The sequence below is a fragment of the Phodopus roborovskii genome, unplaced genomic scaffold (assembly GCF_943737965.1).
Source record: "Phodopus roborovskii unplaced genomic scaffold, PHOROB, whole genome shotgun sequence".
In the NCBI taxonomy this organism is placed as follows: domain Eukaryota; kingdom Metazoa; phylum Chordata; class Mammalia; order Rodentia; family Cricetidae; genus Phodopus; species Phodopus roborovskii.
The window spans coordinates 34,673,889-34,689,611 of NW_026126517.1; the positions used below are offsets into that span (position 1 = coordinate 34,673,889).

The window sequence follows — 15,723 nt, forward strand, 5'->3', positions numbered from 1 at the left end:
CCATGAGCTTGGCATGGTGACCACACCTTCAATCCCAGCACTCAGAAGGCAGAGGTGGGGAGATCTCTGTGTGCTCGAGATCAGCCTGATCTACATAGTGAGTTACAGGCTAGCCAGGGCTACTCAGTGAGGCCCTATTTAGATCAATGACAAGGGTGTATGCAGCTCAGTGAGTTTTGACATATGTTAGCATGAGTTGGAGAAGAACATTCGGAGCTGGATGAGGTAGAGCACACATACCTACAATCCCAGTACTTGGGAGGAAGAGAAAGGTGGATTGCCTAGGGTAGGCACATGGTGGGGTCCTGTTTCAAAAGCAAAATGAAGAAAGGACATTTCTGGCACAGTGGTGGGTGCATGTAATCCCAGGATTCAGGACACTGAGGCAGCAGGATCTCAAAAACAAAATGAAAATAATAAAGCAACACTTGCCAGCCAGAGCATTTTCAGAGCACATGAAGTATTTTTTTGTTTGACAAGGAGAAAAAAAAAAGATAGAATTTCAGGAATTATGGAACTGTTCAAGATCAGCTAATTGCTAATAATCAACCATTTGTAAGTCCCGGGGCCACGAGAAAGATGTCTGCTGGCTGGCAATTGGCCATGTGGTCAACCCCTCCTGACCTGTGATCTCAGGCTATCTCTCATCTTATATGATGCTTTCCAGCACCTGAATCCCACCTAGGGGTCAGCAGAAGACTTTGCTCCTATAAAACAGCAGGTAATGGAAACTAACCCAGCTACTGCAGAGGGCCTGGACCTGAGGTTGGAAGCCAAACAGGTTGGGGATCTAGCCATGAGTCAGGAGGCCTAAGCTTCCTTTTCTTCCCCTGAAGGTGGAGATAACAAACTTGCTTTTTAGGCTATCTGGAGGGAAGTGGTCTTGGGGACACATAGAGTGGACACTGAGGTCAGAGGCCTGGAGCCTTCAGCCTGTGTTTGCCTGGCTTGACTATAGATCTTTCAGACAGAAAGTTGGAAAGTTCATTCTCTGAGTTTGGGAGGGGCTGTGTGGGCCCAACCCTCCAGAGGAGGAGGAGGGGGGAGGTCAGCACTCCATCAGCTTCTCTCTTGGCCTTGAGCTAGTGGTTATAAGTGTGGCTCTGGAGGTTAAGGGTAGAGATAGGGCTCAGCAAGGAGTGACAGTCGAGGAGACAGTATGCTGGCCAAAGGACTCTCCTTGCGTCCAGTGCTTCTCAAAGGCTGCCAACCTTTCTTGAGCCCTACCTGGCAGGGTCCAGACCTGTCTACTGGAGTAGCAGCTAATATCTCTACCAATAGTCCTCGTCCCTTCAGTGAGATTCCTTCTCCTGGTGACAATGGCTGGTTAAACCTGTACCACTTCTGGAGGGAGAATGGCACACACAGAATCCATCATCATCACATACAGAATTTCCAGAAGTATGGCCCCATTTACAGGTAAGCCCGACAAAGCAAAGGGCAGAGGCAGGTATGATGAGAGGCAGAGGCAGACTGCTCACTGTTCCTCTTGTGGTCTCAGACTTGTGGCTGCCTTCTTTCATTTCTTCTAAGCTAGGAATGGTGGAAAGAGAAACTTAGGCCCTCCCAGTTTCTGGCCCTAAGACTTCAGCTTTCTACTTTCCTTGTGGGATGGGGTGTGAGCAAACTCACCTTCAGTGCCTCCCTCCTTCGCCTACTATCCTCCTGATACCCTAAAAGACAAGTTGGCTGTCTCTGCTTCCAGGGGAGAGGTAGGTTTAGGCCCTTGAATACCATCTAAGCTCCCACCCTACTTCGGGCCTCAGCTCCAGGCCCTTTGTGACTCTCCGGTTGCTTGTTTTGTTTCCTAAGCATCTTCTGGGAGCGATGACTTTGCAGTCCACGGCTTCTGAAATCTCAGGGTCTGTGGCCTATCCCAGCTTAACAGTACTTGTGGTTGGAAGTCTGTAGGCTACTTGTGGGCTTTTCTCTAGGAGCCGCTTCGAGGTATGGGGGATGCTGCAGCAGGAAGGGAGCTTTGAGGGCAGTGCATTGATCTTTAATGAAGAACTCTTACTTCTGCTTTCCAGCTTCCCAGTCAGAGCACCTTTTTTTTTTTTTTTTTTTTTTCCCCAGCTGTTTTTTTCAGTCACTTTCATCTGAGTGTTGTGCTGTGTCCCTAGAAGTTGGTGTTATTCTGGAAAGAAGGGACTTACCAATGTCATAGATCATCAGGCTTAAGTCAGTACTGGAAATACAGCTGTGCAACGCCTTGCTGCATAGTCAGGGTGATGCTATAATTTATGGACTAGAAGGTAGCAAACTGAATAAAAGGGAAGGACTTAAAGCACAGCCCTTGTGCTTTTCCCCCCTCCCCCCAACCATGAAGGCTTTTTGCAGTTTTTGGAGAATGGTTGAGAAAATGCAGGGAAGCATGAATGAATAATTGAAGCCACATCCATCCTTAACTTATATGGTACTTGAGTACCACTAAGAATGTGATTATTGTATGCATCATGTGGAGTTGTTTCCCCAATGCACTGAAATAGTTATTCTCTTCTTTCTTAAGACCATTAAAAATAGCAGTACAGTAGTCCACAGTGTATGGTAGTTCAAAGCTATGCTTTGAGACAGATTTTAAGTGAGCCTCACTGCCCTTAGACACAGATGAATATCTGGCTTTCGGGTATTCTGTTGAGGTCAGATTATTGCTTTGGGCTCAAATCTCAGAAGTGAGACTGATAGCCCTGACAGCACTTCAAGGCCTTTCAGGCTTGGATGGTGAAAGCTGGAAAAACACCAAAGGGGTGTTTTCTAGAGGCCATGAACAAGCTGAGGAAGACAGGCCTGCGCTTAGACTCTGTGACAGAAACAGTGTTCTCCAAGAGGGGGATGAGAGAGGGAGAACACACACACACACACACACACACACACACACACACACACACACACACACGCACGCACACGGAGAGACGGAGGAGGGTGGTGAAATAATCAAGAGGGAAGGAACCAGAGATAGAGAGGAAAGATAGATGGAAGGACGGAGATAGAGAGATAAAGACGGGGAGGGAGGAGGGGGGAGGGAGAGGACAGCTAGAAAGGGGGGAGGAGAGAAAGAAAGAAGGGGAAGAGGGGAGAGGCAGAGGAGTGGAAAAAGAAGCATTAGGAAGGGAGAGAGGAAGGGAAGGAGCACACCCGACTTGCGTCTTGTGTTTATGACATCTGTTTCCTTAAAAATCTATAGTCAGTGAATCTTTCCTAGGTAGAAGGCACATATAAGCAAGAGGCAGGCACTCCTGTGGCTTTCTAGTAGTTGCCTGTGTATGTGAGAGAGAGAGAGAGAGAGAGAGAGAGAGAGAGAGAGAGAGAGAGAGAGAGAAAGAGAGGGGGTAGAGAGGGGAGGGGGAAGAGAGAGGAGAGGGAGGAGAAAGAGAGGAGACAGAGGAAAAAGGAGAGAGAAGAGAGGAGACAGGAGGGGAGGAAGAGAGTGAGAGGTTCACACACACACACACACACACACGCGTGCGCGCGCGCACACACACACACACACACACACACACACACACACACACACACACACACACACACACACACGCGTGCACACCTTGCCTCAGAGCTCTGGGAGTTGGATTCTGTGTGACATCAGTGCATCTCTGGGGTCACTTTCTTCAGCTTTTAGACCAATCCTCCTACCTCATCACCGAGTCATTCTTTTTCATGTCTGTGAGAATCTGTTTTTCTTAGAAGGACACTCAGTCCTGTGTACAGTTGTGTGTCATTGGAGATTGCCTGCAAAACATTTTGTGGGCTCTGGTACCTGTCAGCTTCACCCATACTTGGGGTTCGATTACTGCAGTTTCACTTAACCAGATATGTAGTTTACATTTTTATTGAGGTGTACATGTGTGCCTGTAGGGGGAGACAGGTGCACATGAGGGCAGTTGCCCTCGGAGGGTCCTCTGGAGCTATCCAACATGGGACACACAGCAAGACTGGTCTATGCTCTTAATTACTGAGTCATTGCCTCAGCCCCGAAGTCTTTACCTTAACAGAGGTGAAGGGTCCCATCTGACTCCCAGAGCAGGGTGTCTACTCTGAATTACAATTCTACAAGGGCCCACTGGTCTGGAACATGGGAGATGTAGGATATTCACTGCAGGGTAACATGAGTGTGCCATGGTTCCAAGGCCAGAAGGACAAGAAGATTCAGCATGGAATAGACATGATTATAAATGGAAGGTTTGGGATGGGGTACGGTTGGTTCTGCGGTGTGCTGTGTGATGCAGGATGGTGTCCATGAGTCACAGTGGCCACAGATACACGTGCCATGTTTGGCTCTTCAGAAGCTCCATGGGACAGATGACAAACACACCCATCTCCAATTTCATAGAGGAAACTGAGGTCAGTAAAGTGAAGGTTCCAGCCAGAACACTGTGTACCGGTTGTGTGTAGAGGCCTGGCTGCCCAGGGTTTTCATGGCTGCCTCAGTTCCAACACCAGCCTCTCTCTTGTCTTTCCAGGGAGAAGCTTGGCAATATGGAGTCTGTTTATATTCTGGACCCTGAAGATGCAGCGCTGCTCTTTTCATGTGAGGGTCCCTACCCAGAACGATATCTTGTGCCCCCCTGGGTCGCCTATCACCAGTATTACAAGAGACCCATTGGGGTCCTGTTTAAGTGAGTTCTGAGAGAACCTTGTGTGTGTTGAGGGTGTTGGAGGGGAGTGGGAGGGAGAGGGGAAGGGGAAGAGAGTGGGTCTTCTCATCTTCCTGTTCCATAAGGTGAATGATGGTGGTGATGATGATGGTGATGGTGGTGATGATGATGAGGGTGATGGTGGCAGTGGTAGTGGTAGTGATGGTGGTGGTGGTGGTGGTGGTGGTGGTGATGATGGTGATGCTGGTGGTGATGAGGGTGATGGTGGTGACGATGGTGGTGGTGGTGATGATGGTGGTGGTGGTGGTGGTGGTGATGATAGGGAATTGTCCTGCCAACTTCCTGGGAAAAGTCAGGCTGAGGATTCCATGAATATTGAAGGCCTTTGCAAAGTTCTCACTAATTGTGTTAAGCATGAAGTGCCACTTTACCAAGCACCTGCAGAGTACCAGGCCTTGTGCCAGGTGTTGGCAGTACAATGGTAAATAAAGTGGGGTCCTGACAGCCTGAAGGAGTTATGAGAAGCAGCAAGATCCATCACTGAAATGTAGATATTGTTTTCTACCAAATTTCTTATTGAAAAATTTATTTATATATTGCCAGGGTTGGGCTTGAGCTCCGGGTCAGGTCCTAAGGCAGGGAAGGGGTGCTGGCACAAGGAAAACTTCTGACCAACAAGCTGATTGCATTCAAGTGACCCTGGATACCTTGAGCTGTCTTTATTTACACTTCAGCAGTTTTTTCTTACCAGGGTTACAAGAACAGCTTTATTATTGGCTCTTATTTCTGACTTTAAGAAATACATCATATTTTAAAGAATACACCATAGTCATTATGAAAGCCCCCATTATTCCTCTTTATGCTTCCCCAAATACACTTTCCCACCCCCTACACAGCCTTATTCTAGACATAGAGTTCAGCATTTTTTCAGACTTAACTAAATATCGAAACAGACACATCCTGCTCTCATAGCACTTAGTTAGCTGGCAGCTATTTGTTGTTACAAAGTTAAAAAGTAATAGACACAGGTACAATGCTTTAAGGACAACAATATTCCAACCCAGAAAATTCTTTCATTTCTGCAAGATATGCTTTTATTCGGTGTCCTTTTCCACAAGAGGGTCCCATGTCCCAATCTCTCTGTAAAAGGCAGACTTTGACAAATCACTCTTTTCCTATCTCACTGTGCTATACTCCTCCCACCAATATAAGCTCCTGTGTGGTAAAGATGGATCTCTCCATCCCATATTTTACATTGCGTTTTTCCTCTTGGACCATACCAAATCCCGCCAATGATGCTATGTTTGGTGTCCAGGGAACTTACTCTCAACAGTTGACACTATGTGTATTCCTGAGGCTTTCCCCTATTCCGTGTATGCATTCCGGACTCTCCTTTCCAGAACTGTGAGACAGAGTTAATGTTCTAAGTGTTGTTTTTTCATATGTACCTAACTATCTCTATGGAGTCAGAAAAGTTCCCAGGATTAGGAATTCCAGATAAGAGATTTGAGAAGCATTAGCCTCCTGCTGAATCTTAGAGGAAAATATTTGAGAAAAAGCAGAATTTCTAGGAAAAATTACAGCAGTAGTATGTGTGACTGACAATGTAAAACTAAAAACCACACAAAGAATCAACAATATAATGAGAGAGAAAAGAGTCTGCAAGCTACAGGAATTTTTCAAATTCCTATGCTGTCCTGTGGACTCCTGGTCCTTGCCAAGTTGAGAGTCCATTTCCACAGGTATCTTGCCTCGAGGGAACCCATTGGACAGGCAGTTAGTTATATGCTGATCTGAGACTAAGCTGCATGGCTCCTGACAGAACTGTCCTGAAGCATAACAATGAGTGGAGAAGACAAGTGCCCCCAAAGTCTGACAGGTGTTTTAAAAATCTGGAAATAGCTGGGCAGTGGTGGTGCACGCCTTTAGTCCCAGCACTGGGGAGGCAGAGGCAGGCAGATCTCTGTGAGTTGGAGGCTACAGAGCTAGTTCTAGGAAAGCTAGAGCTGTTACAGAGAAACTTTGTCTCGAAAAACAAGCAAACAACAACTTGGAAATAATTATACAATTATTTTAAGTATCTTTTAGGAATATATGTAGATTCAGTAAAACCATACACAAGAAGGGGCCAAGGATTTAGATTGGGGGCTCTCTGTAGCTGGAGTTTCTTTGCAGTCTGATCCTGCAGCTGATTAGCCCCAAATAAACACACAAAGACTTGTACTAATTTAAAAACTACTGGCTGATGGCTAGGGCTTCTTACTAGCTAGCTCTCTCTTAATTATTAACCCATTTCTATTAATCTAAGTATTCCCACATGCTCTGGGCTTACCTGGTAATGCCCTGGCATGTTACTCCTGCCTCTACATGCGTCTCTCCCACAGCCCCGCCTATGCTTCCTGCTTGGCTACTGGCCAATCAGTGTTTTATTCATCAGCTCTCTAGTGGTGGAGACATCTATGGGAGGACAAGGGGTCATGAGTTTATAACATTCTTTGCCCCCAAACTCTACACTTTTCTTTAAAAGGTTATTATTATTTTTTATTTATGTATGTGCATATGCCTGTGTAAGTGTATGCCATGTGTTTACAGGTGACCTTGGAGGCTAGAAGAGGACATTGGGTCCTCTGGAGTTGTTAGACGTAGTTGTGAGTTGCCCTACAGGAGTGCTGGGAACTGAAAGTTCCTCTGCAAGGGCAGTAAGCCATCTTGCTCGCTCACAACAACATTCTTAGACAAACTCCCAAATTAGGGAAAGAGCTTTGCATAGGTTGATTTTTATGTGTGTCATGAAAATATTTTAAATAAAAATTACATTTAATTGTGTGTACATACATTTGTATGTGTGTGGACACATGCTCAACATTGCACATGTGTGGAAGTCAAAGAATATGTTAAGGGAGTCGTGTCTCCCCTTCTACTTTGTGGGTCCCAGGACTTGAATTCAGGTCTTCAGGCTTAGTGGTCAACACCTTTACCTGCAGAGACTTTGCACTGTTCCTAAACTTAGGGTTTTAATTAAATGATTCTGAGTAGCTTGGATACTCAACACAGTGAATACTCAGACATTTTGGGGAGGAAAGGTAAGTCAGCTTCCCTTGTGTGGGAATGAGAAAGATGGAGAGGGGCCTTTAATGACAAAGTTGTGCAAGGACCAGAAGGCAGGGGAATGCATGGGAGATGGGCGTAGAGGGGGCCAACTTAGAGTTACTTCAAGGGCGATAGAGTTTCCAGTTCTTGGTGGTGGTGGGTGGTGGTGTCAGCAGTCAGAGCAGAAGGCAGCCAGGCTTTTGTTCTCAGCCACCATCTTTCTTCCAATATTCTCTCCTAGGCCAGGCAGGGAGGGAGTAGGAGACAACGGTGAATGTTGTCTGGGGAGGAGGAGATGGTGGTGCTTCAGGGTCTGAAAGCTAGAGAGCCCAGCCAGTACCTCTGTGTCAGGCCTGGGGTCTGTGACCATGAGGTGGGATATGTGTTTCCCCAGGAGTTCAGAAGCTTGGAAGAAAGATAGACGTGTCCTAAACCAGGAAGTGATGGCGCCTGAAGCCATCAAGAACTTCGTGCCCCTGCTGGAAGGTATAGCTCAGGACTTCATCAACGTCTTGCACAGACGCATCAAGCAGCAGAAGTCTGGAAATTTCTCAGGAGACATCAGTGATGACCTGTTCCGCTTTTCCTTTGAGTGTAAGGGTCTTGACCTTGGCTAGCAGGAGTTGGGGCCAGGGAGCCAGACAGGGACTGTGTTGCCTGCTGACTGCACTGTCAGCCACCCAACGGGTAGCCAGGTCCCTCTCATTTGACATTCATGTTGTGGGGGTCCCCAAAACATGGTCCCCATGCCATCATTCTCCAACAGCCAGAACTCACCCTAGCCTTTCATGCTGCAAGTCTCCCTCGCCTAGAGACCTCTAAAGTTGAGCAGGAGGGAGGAGGCCTTCATGGTTGATCTAAGCTGGGTGTTGAAGGACACCTAGAAGTTATCCAGACTGGGTAAGGAAGTTAGGCAGCTCAGATCAGGCAATGGTGCATGCATACGTCTTAATGGAGGTCATGTGATGCCTATAGAAGATTTGGGATACCCTGGGCTTGGTGTGAAGTTGGATTGAAATTCTTCTCATGGTAGGTGAGAAAACCTGAAAATAGTTGTGATCTTTTAGTTCCAGCCAGACTGAGTTCTGGGTAACTCAGAAACTGAAGTCCCAAGTCCCCCAGCTCATGTGCAATGTAATGGATGCAGTCAACTACAAGGGGAAATACCTCTTGGACAGTTCCATCCTGGCTCTGGTGGAGTCCGTGCTTCCCACAGAAGCATCCCTTTCAGGGCCTCCCTTCCATCCCTCTGAGGGACCTGAGTGCCATTCAGAAGGGTAGCCTTTCTTTTTATCCCTTGGGGGTTCAGGTCTCAGTTTCTTTGCTGAAGAAAGCTAAGGATGTGAGGGAGAGCTCCTGTGTGGGTGTGGGTGGAGATGATTCTGGGTGCTGAGGCTCTGGGACAGCCTGGTTGGAAGGATGTCCTCAGCCTCAGCCTCCCACTGCAGCCATCACCAGTGTTGTATTTGGGGAGCGCCTGGGGATGTTGGAGGAGGTCGTGGACCCTGAGTCCCAGCGGTTCATCGATGCTGTCTACCAGATGTTCCACACCAGTGTCCCCATGCTCAACCTGCCTCCAGAACTTTTTCGATTCTTCAGAACTAAGACCTGGAAGGAGCATGCAGCTGCCTGGGATGTGATTTTCAATAAAGGTGAGGACTCCTCTGGCTGTACTCAGGAAGTGGGCCAGTGCTCCTAGCTGGATGCCTGGCCTCAAGCTGCCTCTTTGTTTTAGGATTAGTTAATTTACCCTTGAGCAGGGATGAATGTCAGGGCTAGACTACTGGAGATTTTTTTCTGGAGATGGGGAGTAAAGATGTCCATGGTGTTCCTTAAAAAAGCTCATGGCTAGGGTCTGGAGAGGTGACTCAGCTATTAAGGACACTTGCTTGTCTTACAAAGGACAGGAGTTTGAATTCCAGGCCTCACACCAGGAAACACAACTTCCTGTAACTCCAGCTCTAGGGGATTTGATGTACTCTTCAGTCCTCCACAGGCACCTACACTTACACACACAGGCACAACTATGCACACACACAAGAACACGTGCATGCACAATAAATGCACATATACACTTCATTTTAAAAAATAAGCTCTTAAGAAACATCTTCTTTTAAAAAAGGTGCTTTTTATCTATAGTGTTGAAGGCTAGTGTCTGAGCCATAGTTGTCTGGGCAACAGGAGGCTTCGGGGTAGCCTAGGAGGCTAGGGTGTGTTGAGAGGGGAAGATGGATGGATAAACCTGACTCGGGTGTGGCAGAATCAAATGTCACCTTGGCCATCAGTACCTATGTAATCTTGGGCAAGCAACCATCTTTGCCCAGTTGGTAAAGTGCTTGTTTGCACTGAGTTCAATTCCCAGGACTCATATTAATTTATAGGGGAGCTTGCTTGTACTGCAGCTCCCCAGGGCTGGGAGGCTGAGACATGTGGGTTCCTGGGGTTCACTGACACTTGGTGAGCTCCAGACCCCCACCTCAGAGACAAGGTAGATGGTGCCTGAGAAGCAACAGCTGAGGTTGTGTCTTAATTCCACATACATATGTACATTTTCACACATGTGCTCTCTCTCTCTCTCTCTCTCTCTCTCTCTCTCTCTCTCTCTCTCTCTCTCTCTCTCTCTCTCACACACACACACACATACACACACACAGTGGGATGATCAAGAATTACATGACAAGGGCTAGAGAGCTGGCTCATTTGTTAAGAGTATTGGCTGTTCTTGGTTTAATTCTTAATCTACATGGTAGCTCACAACTACGCACAACTCCAATCCTGGGGCATCCAACACCCTCCTCTGGCCTTCATGGACATTGCACACACATGGCACACAGACACACACAGGTGAGACATTAATACATATAAAGTGAAGAAATTAAAAGGAATTAAATGACAAAACAGATATGAAGGGGTTAGTACAAAATAAAGGCTTAGTAAAATGGCTTCCTACCGATAGGGGTTCTGGAATATTAAGCCCCCGGAACCCTCCTACCTCCATGAAGACTGATGTCCCTCCTACCCTTCCACCTGCAGGAAGCCTCACACTGTTCTTTCTCCTGCCCCTCAGCTGATGAATACACCCAGAACTTCTACTGGGACTTAAGACAGAAGCAGGTCTTCAGCAAGTACCCTGGTGTCCTTTATAGCCTCTTGGGTGGCAACAAGCTGCCCTTCAAGAACATCCAGGCCAACATTACAGAGATGCTGGCAGGAGGAGTGGACACAGTAAGTGCTGTAGAGTCCAGTGTGAGCTTTCTTAGTGGCCACATGCTCCATTCCCCACCAAATGTGCTGTCAGAAGCACTACTGTTCAATATGAGGGGCTGGGTCCCCCTGTATGATATGCTTCTCTCTCTCTCTCTCTCTCTCTCTCTCTCACTGCCAAATCCTAAATGGTTGTCACTTAGAAGGGTGAGTCAAAGTCCTATCATGAACCAAACACTATTCATCATTTATAGGGCATGATCTGAGACTGATTTGTCTTTGAGAAGGAAGGAATAACAGGTTCAGTTCCTACATAGAATTTTGGTTGTTTTTGAGATGGGGCTTCTATAGCCTAGGGTGGCTTTGAACTCACTATGTTGTCAAGGATGACCTTGAACTCTTGATTCTTCTGCCTCCACTCCCTGAATGTGGGGATTACAGGGGTGCTATTACCACCTTCGATCCATTAAAAATTTCATTTATTTATATATTTATTTTGTGCGTGTGTGTTTGGCCTGCACGTATGTCTGTACCATGTGAGTGCCTGGTGCTTGGGAAGGATAGAAAATTGTGTCAGCTCCTTTGGAACTTGCATTATAGTCGTAAGCCACCTCAGGGGTGCTAAAAAAAATTCAGATCCTCTTAACAGCTGAGCTATCTCTCCTGCCCCATGTTTTGTTTTATGCAGTACTGAGACCAAATCCAAGTTTTCTTGCATGGTAGGCAAGCATTCTACCAACTGAGCTACATCTCCAGACCCTTTGTATTTGTTGTTGTTGTTGTTTGAGACAAGGTCTCATTCTGTAGTGTAAGTGGGCCTGGAATTCACTCTAACACTCAGGCTGACCCAGAACTCATACCAATTCTCCTGCCTTGGGCTCCAAGTGCTGGAATTAGTGTTCTCAACTCAGAGACAGGAGTCTGTTAACAGAACAGCACAGATGAGTGGCTCCAACAACAGACACTTTCTCACAATTTGAAGCTGTAACCAGTATCACACTGTGGTAGGATTGGTTCATTGAGGCTTGACTCCTTGGCTTGAATGTGGCCATTTCCCTCATGCCTAAACCTGGGTGTCCCTCGTGACATCCGTCTTGACTTCTTCCTCTTAGGACATCAGTTATTGAGCTAAGCCCACACCCACATTCCCCTTTACCCCATAGTCTCCTTAGAAGAGTCTGGATGAAGACATGTGGATTTGGGGCTGGAGGCAGTGTGATAAGACTGTCACATGCCACAGTGCTTGTTGGCAGAGACATGCACATCTACTGGCCACTAAGAGTTTAAAAAAGAATTATTGTTTGTGGGGGTGGTGTTCAGTGTTGGTCGGGGAGGCAGTTTTGATTTTGATTGTGGTAATTGGAGTGGGACAGCCACATCAATGATCTGCTTGCAAGATTCCATTCTTGAACTCTCAATACCATCTAAATTCCTCTTATCTCGGTGTCTTCAGCTTCAAAGAGAAGAGATAGTGTAGGCAAACTCAAACCAACCAACCTTGTGTACAAGCTTTTCCAAATGTTCCTTGACTGATTAAATTTTTTTTTCTTTTGAGCAGAGTTGAGCAATAATCTGACTCAGAGTTGAAGGTTGCAAAAAGACAGTGATGTGGATGGAGACAGTGAGGGTCGGATTCTGGCTGGATTCTCTTCCCCGCTCTTCCTTGAAAGATGCCAAACTTTTATCCTGAGTTCTGTTGTCCATCAGGACACCAAAGAGTCTGTGTTTTTAGTTGATAGACACGAAGGCCTTGTGACACTGTGAAGTATAACACTATCATCTTTTTTTTTTTTTTTTTTTTTTTTTTTTTTTTTAGGTGAACAGTGGTATAGAGAGGTTAAGTAACTTGGTTGAGGCACATAGTTACTAGAGTGGAATGGACTACCTTGTTTAACAACTATCCCCCCAGACCTTGTCCATGTTAAGCAAGCACTTTACTAATCAACTACATCACAAACTCCCTACGTGGACACTGAGCAAACCTTGAACAATGGCCTTTCCAAGGTTTTGCAAATGGTCTTGGATATAGAAGTTGAGAGTAAAAGAGAGAGTGCTTTAAGGTGCCTTGAAATGATGGACCTTTTTGAAACCCATGTATTCCTTTCAGACCTCCATGACCCTGCAGTGGAACCTTTATGAGATGGCACACAACTTGAAGGTCCAGGAGATGTTGCGGGCAGAAGTTCTGGCTGCCCGGCGCCAGGCCCAGGGAGACATGGTCAAGATGGTGCAGTTGGTTCCACTCCTAAAAGCCAGCATCAAGGAGACACTGAGGCAAGTCCAGTATACCCATGCCTTCCCACCCCCAATCCCCTGGGGAAGGGTTCCAAGGAAGGGCTAGTGAATTTTAGAAATAAGTTTGGAAGGGATGAGTAGGACTGGGGAGCTTGAACAAGAACCAGGTCCTGCTTTAGTTTTTCCCTGGGGTGCTGTAGTCGGGGGCTGAAATGCCAGGCTGGTGTGGGAGTCAGGGTGGATATGTCCTGGTTCCAGGATTTGGGGCCATCTATCTCTGAGGGTCCTCTTTCTGCAGACTCCACCCCATCTCCGTGACCTTGCAGAGGTATCTTGCAAATGACCTGGTACTACGAAATTATAGGATTCCTGCCAAGGTAGGACTCAGGGGCTCTGCCAGTCAGATGGAGGAGAAGAGGGAGTACACTTCAATTCCAGGCAGATGGTGGTGATGGGAGCTTCTAGCTGAGCTTTTCTTCCTGATGCTGGGACATTGATAGAGCATTCAGGCACAGTGGTCTAAATTTGCATGAACAGTAATGGTAGTAGGCATGGCGGGTAATGAATACTGGAGTCCAGGATTACAAGGATAACCTGCTGGTATTTCTGGGTTGAGGGTGAGATATTTCAATGGTTGAGAAGGCATAGGGAAATCCTGTGGATTATTCCTAGCTTTGTGTCTTCAGCCTTCATCAGGGCTCACCAAGGGGCAGGAGACTTGTTTGAAGCTACACAATGAATAGAAGGCCTGGTTGTGTCCTGTCTTGGGTAGCTGGGCAGCCAGGCTTGGAAGCAGGGCCTGAGGAAGCTGGGTCTAGGGTTGCACTCAGAACTGTGGGGAACTGGAACTGCTCAAGCTTTGTTGACTTGCTCCTAGACGTTGGTGCAGGTGGCTAACTATGCCATGGGCCGAGAACCCAGCTTCTTCCCCAACCCAAACAAGTATGACCCAACTCGTTGGCTGGAAAAAGGCAAAAATATCACCCACTTCCGTTACTTGGGCTTTGGCTGGGGTATTCGGCAGTGTCTGGGCCGGAGGATTGCAGAGCTGGAGATGACCATCTTCTTCATCAATGTGAGTGGGGCTCTGGGACACATCAGTACTTTGAGATTTCCATGGCCCCAGAGAAGTCATCAACCCTCCTCCTGTCTGTGAATCCAGGGAGTGCAGGATCAAAGCTCATCAATCTCCCACAACTCCCAGCTGCCTCCTTATGTGGACTAACCCAATTATTACCCACTTACATCCCCTGAGGGTGCTTGTCCCCACTCGGGAGGAGAGGTGGGAGAGGTTGCTCAGCAGATGATTTAAGGTTAAAGCCTAAAGCTATGAAACAGAGCATGCAGAGCCCATTTAGACACGGTGAGAGACTGAATAATTGGTGGCATGTTCTTTAAATCATACTCAGCATATCAACCCCATGCCTATGAATGTCAAGTGTGCGTGACCTAGGGGAGGCAGATCCTTAACATTTCCCAAAGCCACCTCTTTCTTCATCAGGTTCTGGAGAACTTTAGAATTGAAGTCCAAAGTCTTCATGATGTGGGGACCAAGTTCAACCTCATCCTGATGCCTGAGAAGCCCATCTTATTCAACTTCCGGCCTCTCAAGAAGGACGTTGAAACGACTATGATCAGATAGGGTGTGGCACTTCCTGAACTTCAGGCTGGAGTCATATGGGGAGATGGCCCAATGGGAGCATTTGGGTGGGTGTCTTTGTAGTTCCAGAAAAACCTGTTCCTTTGTGGTGGTTCTGAGCTCTCAGTGGCCACCTGCCTAAGTTAGCTGGGCCCTCCTCTCCTTCATCCTCTCTCCTTTACTTACCCAGAATGTTAATAAACAGATGAACTCCGGGGAATGTTTTTACTCCTATCAGATTCCTAAGGCATTCGATAACCTCACGGAGATGAACCCTGATGCCCTGGTCAACAGTGGGATGAGGGGCACTTAGGAAGCTGTTATATAGCCTACCTGTGGCCCCCACACATACCATCAGTTCAGGAGCTAGAAGAATCTTCTCTAAGTTCACCCAGGGATCCAAGTGAGGTCTATCAGGAAAGACTAGTAGCATCAGGCCAGCAGTTACCAAAATGGACTCAGGGAGCTCTGCTGGAAGGGCAGGGTAGCTAAAGAGATGTGGGTAATCCATGTCTTCCTGGGTGGAACTACATGGAAGGTGGGGCTGGTGTGGGGTTCTGCTTGGTTGATTGCAAGAGGAGCCCCTTGTGGGGTTGTAAGGACTTTCTTCTAAGGTCCCTCCTTCTTGGGCATGACCATGGCTGAAGTCTGGTAAAACACCATGCTAGTAAAGGACTGAAGTGAGGTGATTGAGTCTGAAGACAGAGACCAACAGGCTTTCTACCCTCTGCTGCCCATCCTGTGGGCATGCCCCAGGTCTGTTTCCTTGCTACAGGGGTGCAGGATGGGGTCTAGCTCAGAATTTGGTTTATATGACATCTGACCCTGTCCAGTTCTAAGTCCCTCTGGTTCTATATCTCACCATGAGCAGGTGCTAGAGTCTTGCTGACCTTTCGCTATCCAAGTCTAAGTCCTGTAGATAGGTGTGGAGGCTAGGTCTGCTCAGAACAGTGGCTAAGC

The 15,723-nt window shown here is 47.1% G+C and overlaps 1 protein-coding gene across 1 annotated transcript; it reads left to right on the top strand.

Annotated features, from left to right (window-relative positions):
- The first annotated feature begins 1,132 nt into the window (after nt 1-1,132).
- LOC127231817 (cholesterol side-chain cleavage enzyme, mitochondrial) lies at nt 1,133-14,942 on the top strand. The gene is made up of 9 exons (XM_051197591.1): nt 1,133-1,419; nt 4,461-4,616; nt 8,080-8,279; nt 9,134-9,337; nt 10,753-10,910; nt 12,997-13,163; nt 13,423-13,501; nt 14,002-14,199; nt 14,626-14,942. Exons 1-9 carry the CDS (start codon nt 1,160-1,162, stop codon nt 14,764-14,766), a joined length of 1,563 nt encoding a protein of 520 aa, XP_051053548.1. The 5' UTR covers nt 1,133-1,159; the 3' UTR covers nt 14,767-14,942.
- The last annotated feature ends 781 nt before the right edge of the window (nt 14,943-15,723 follow it).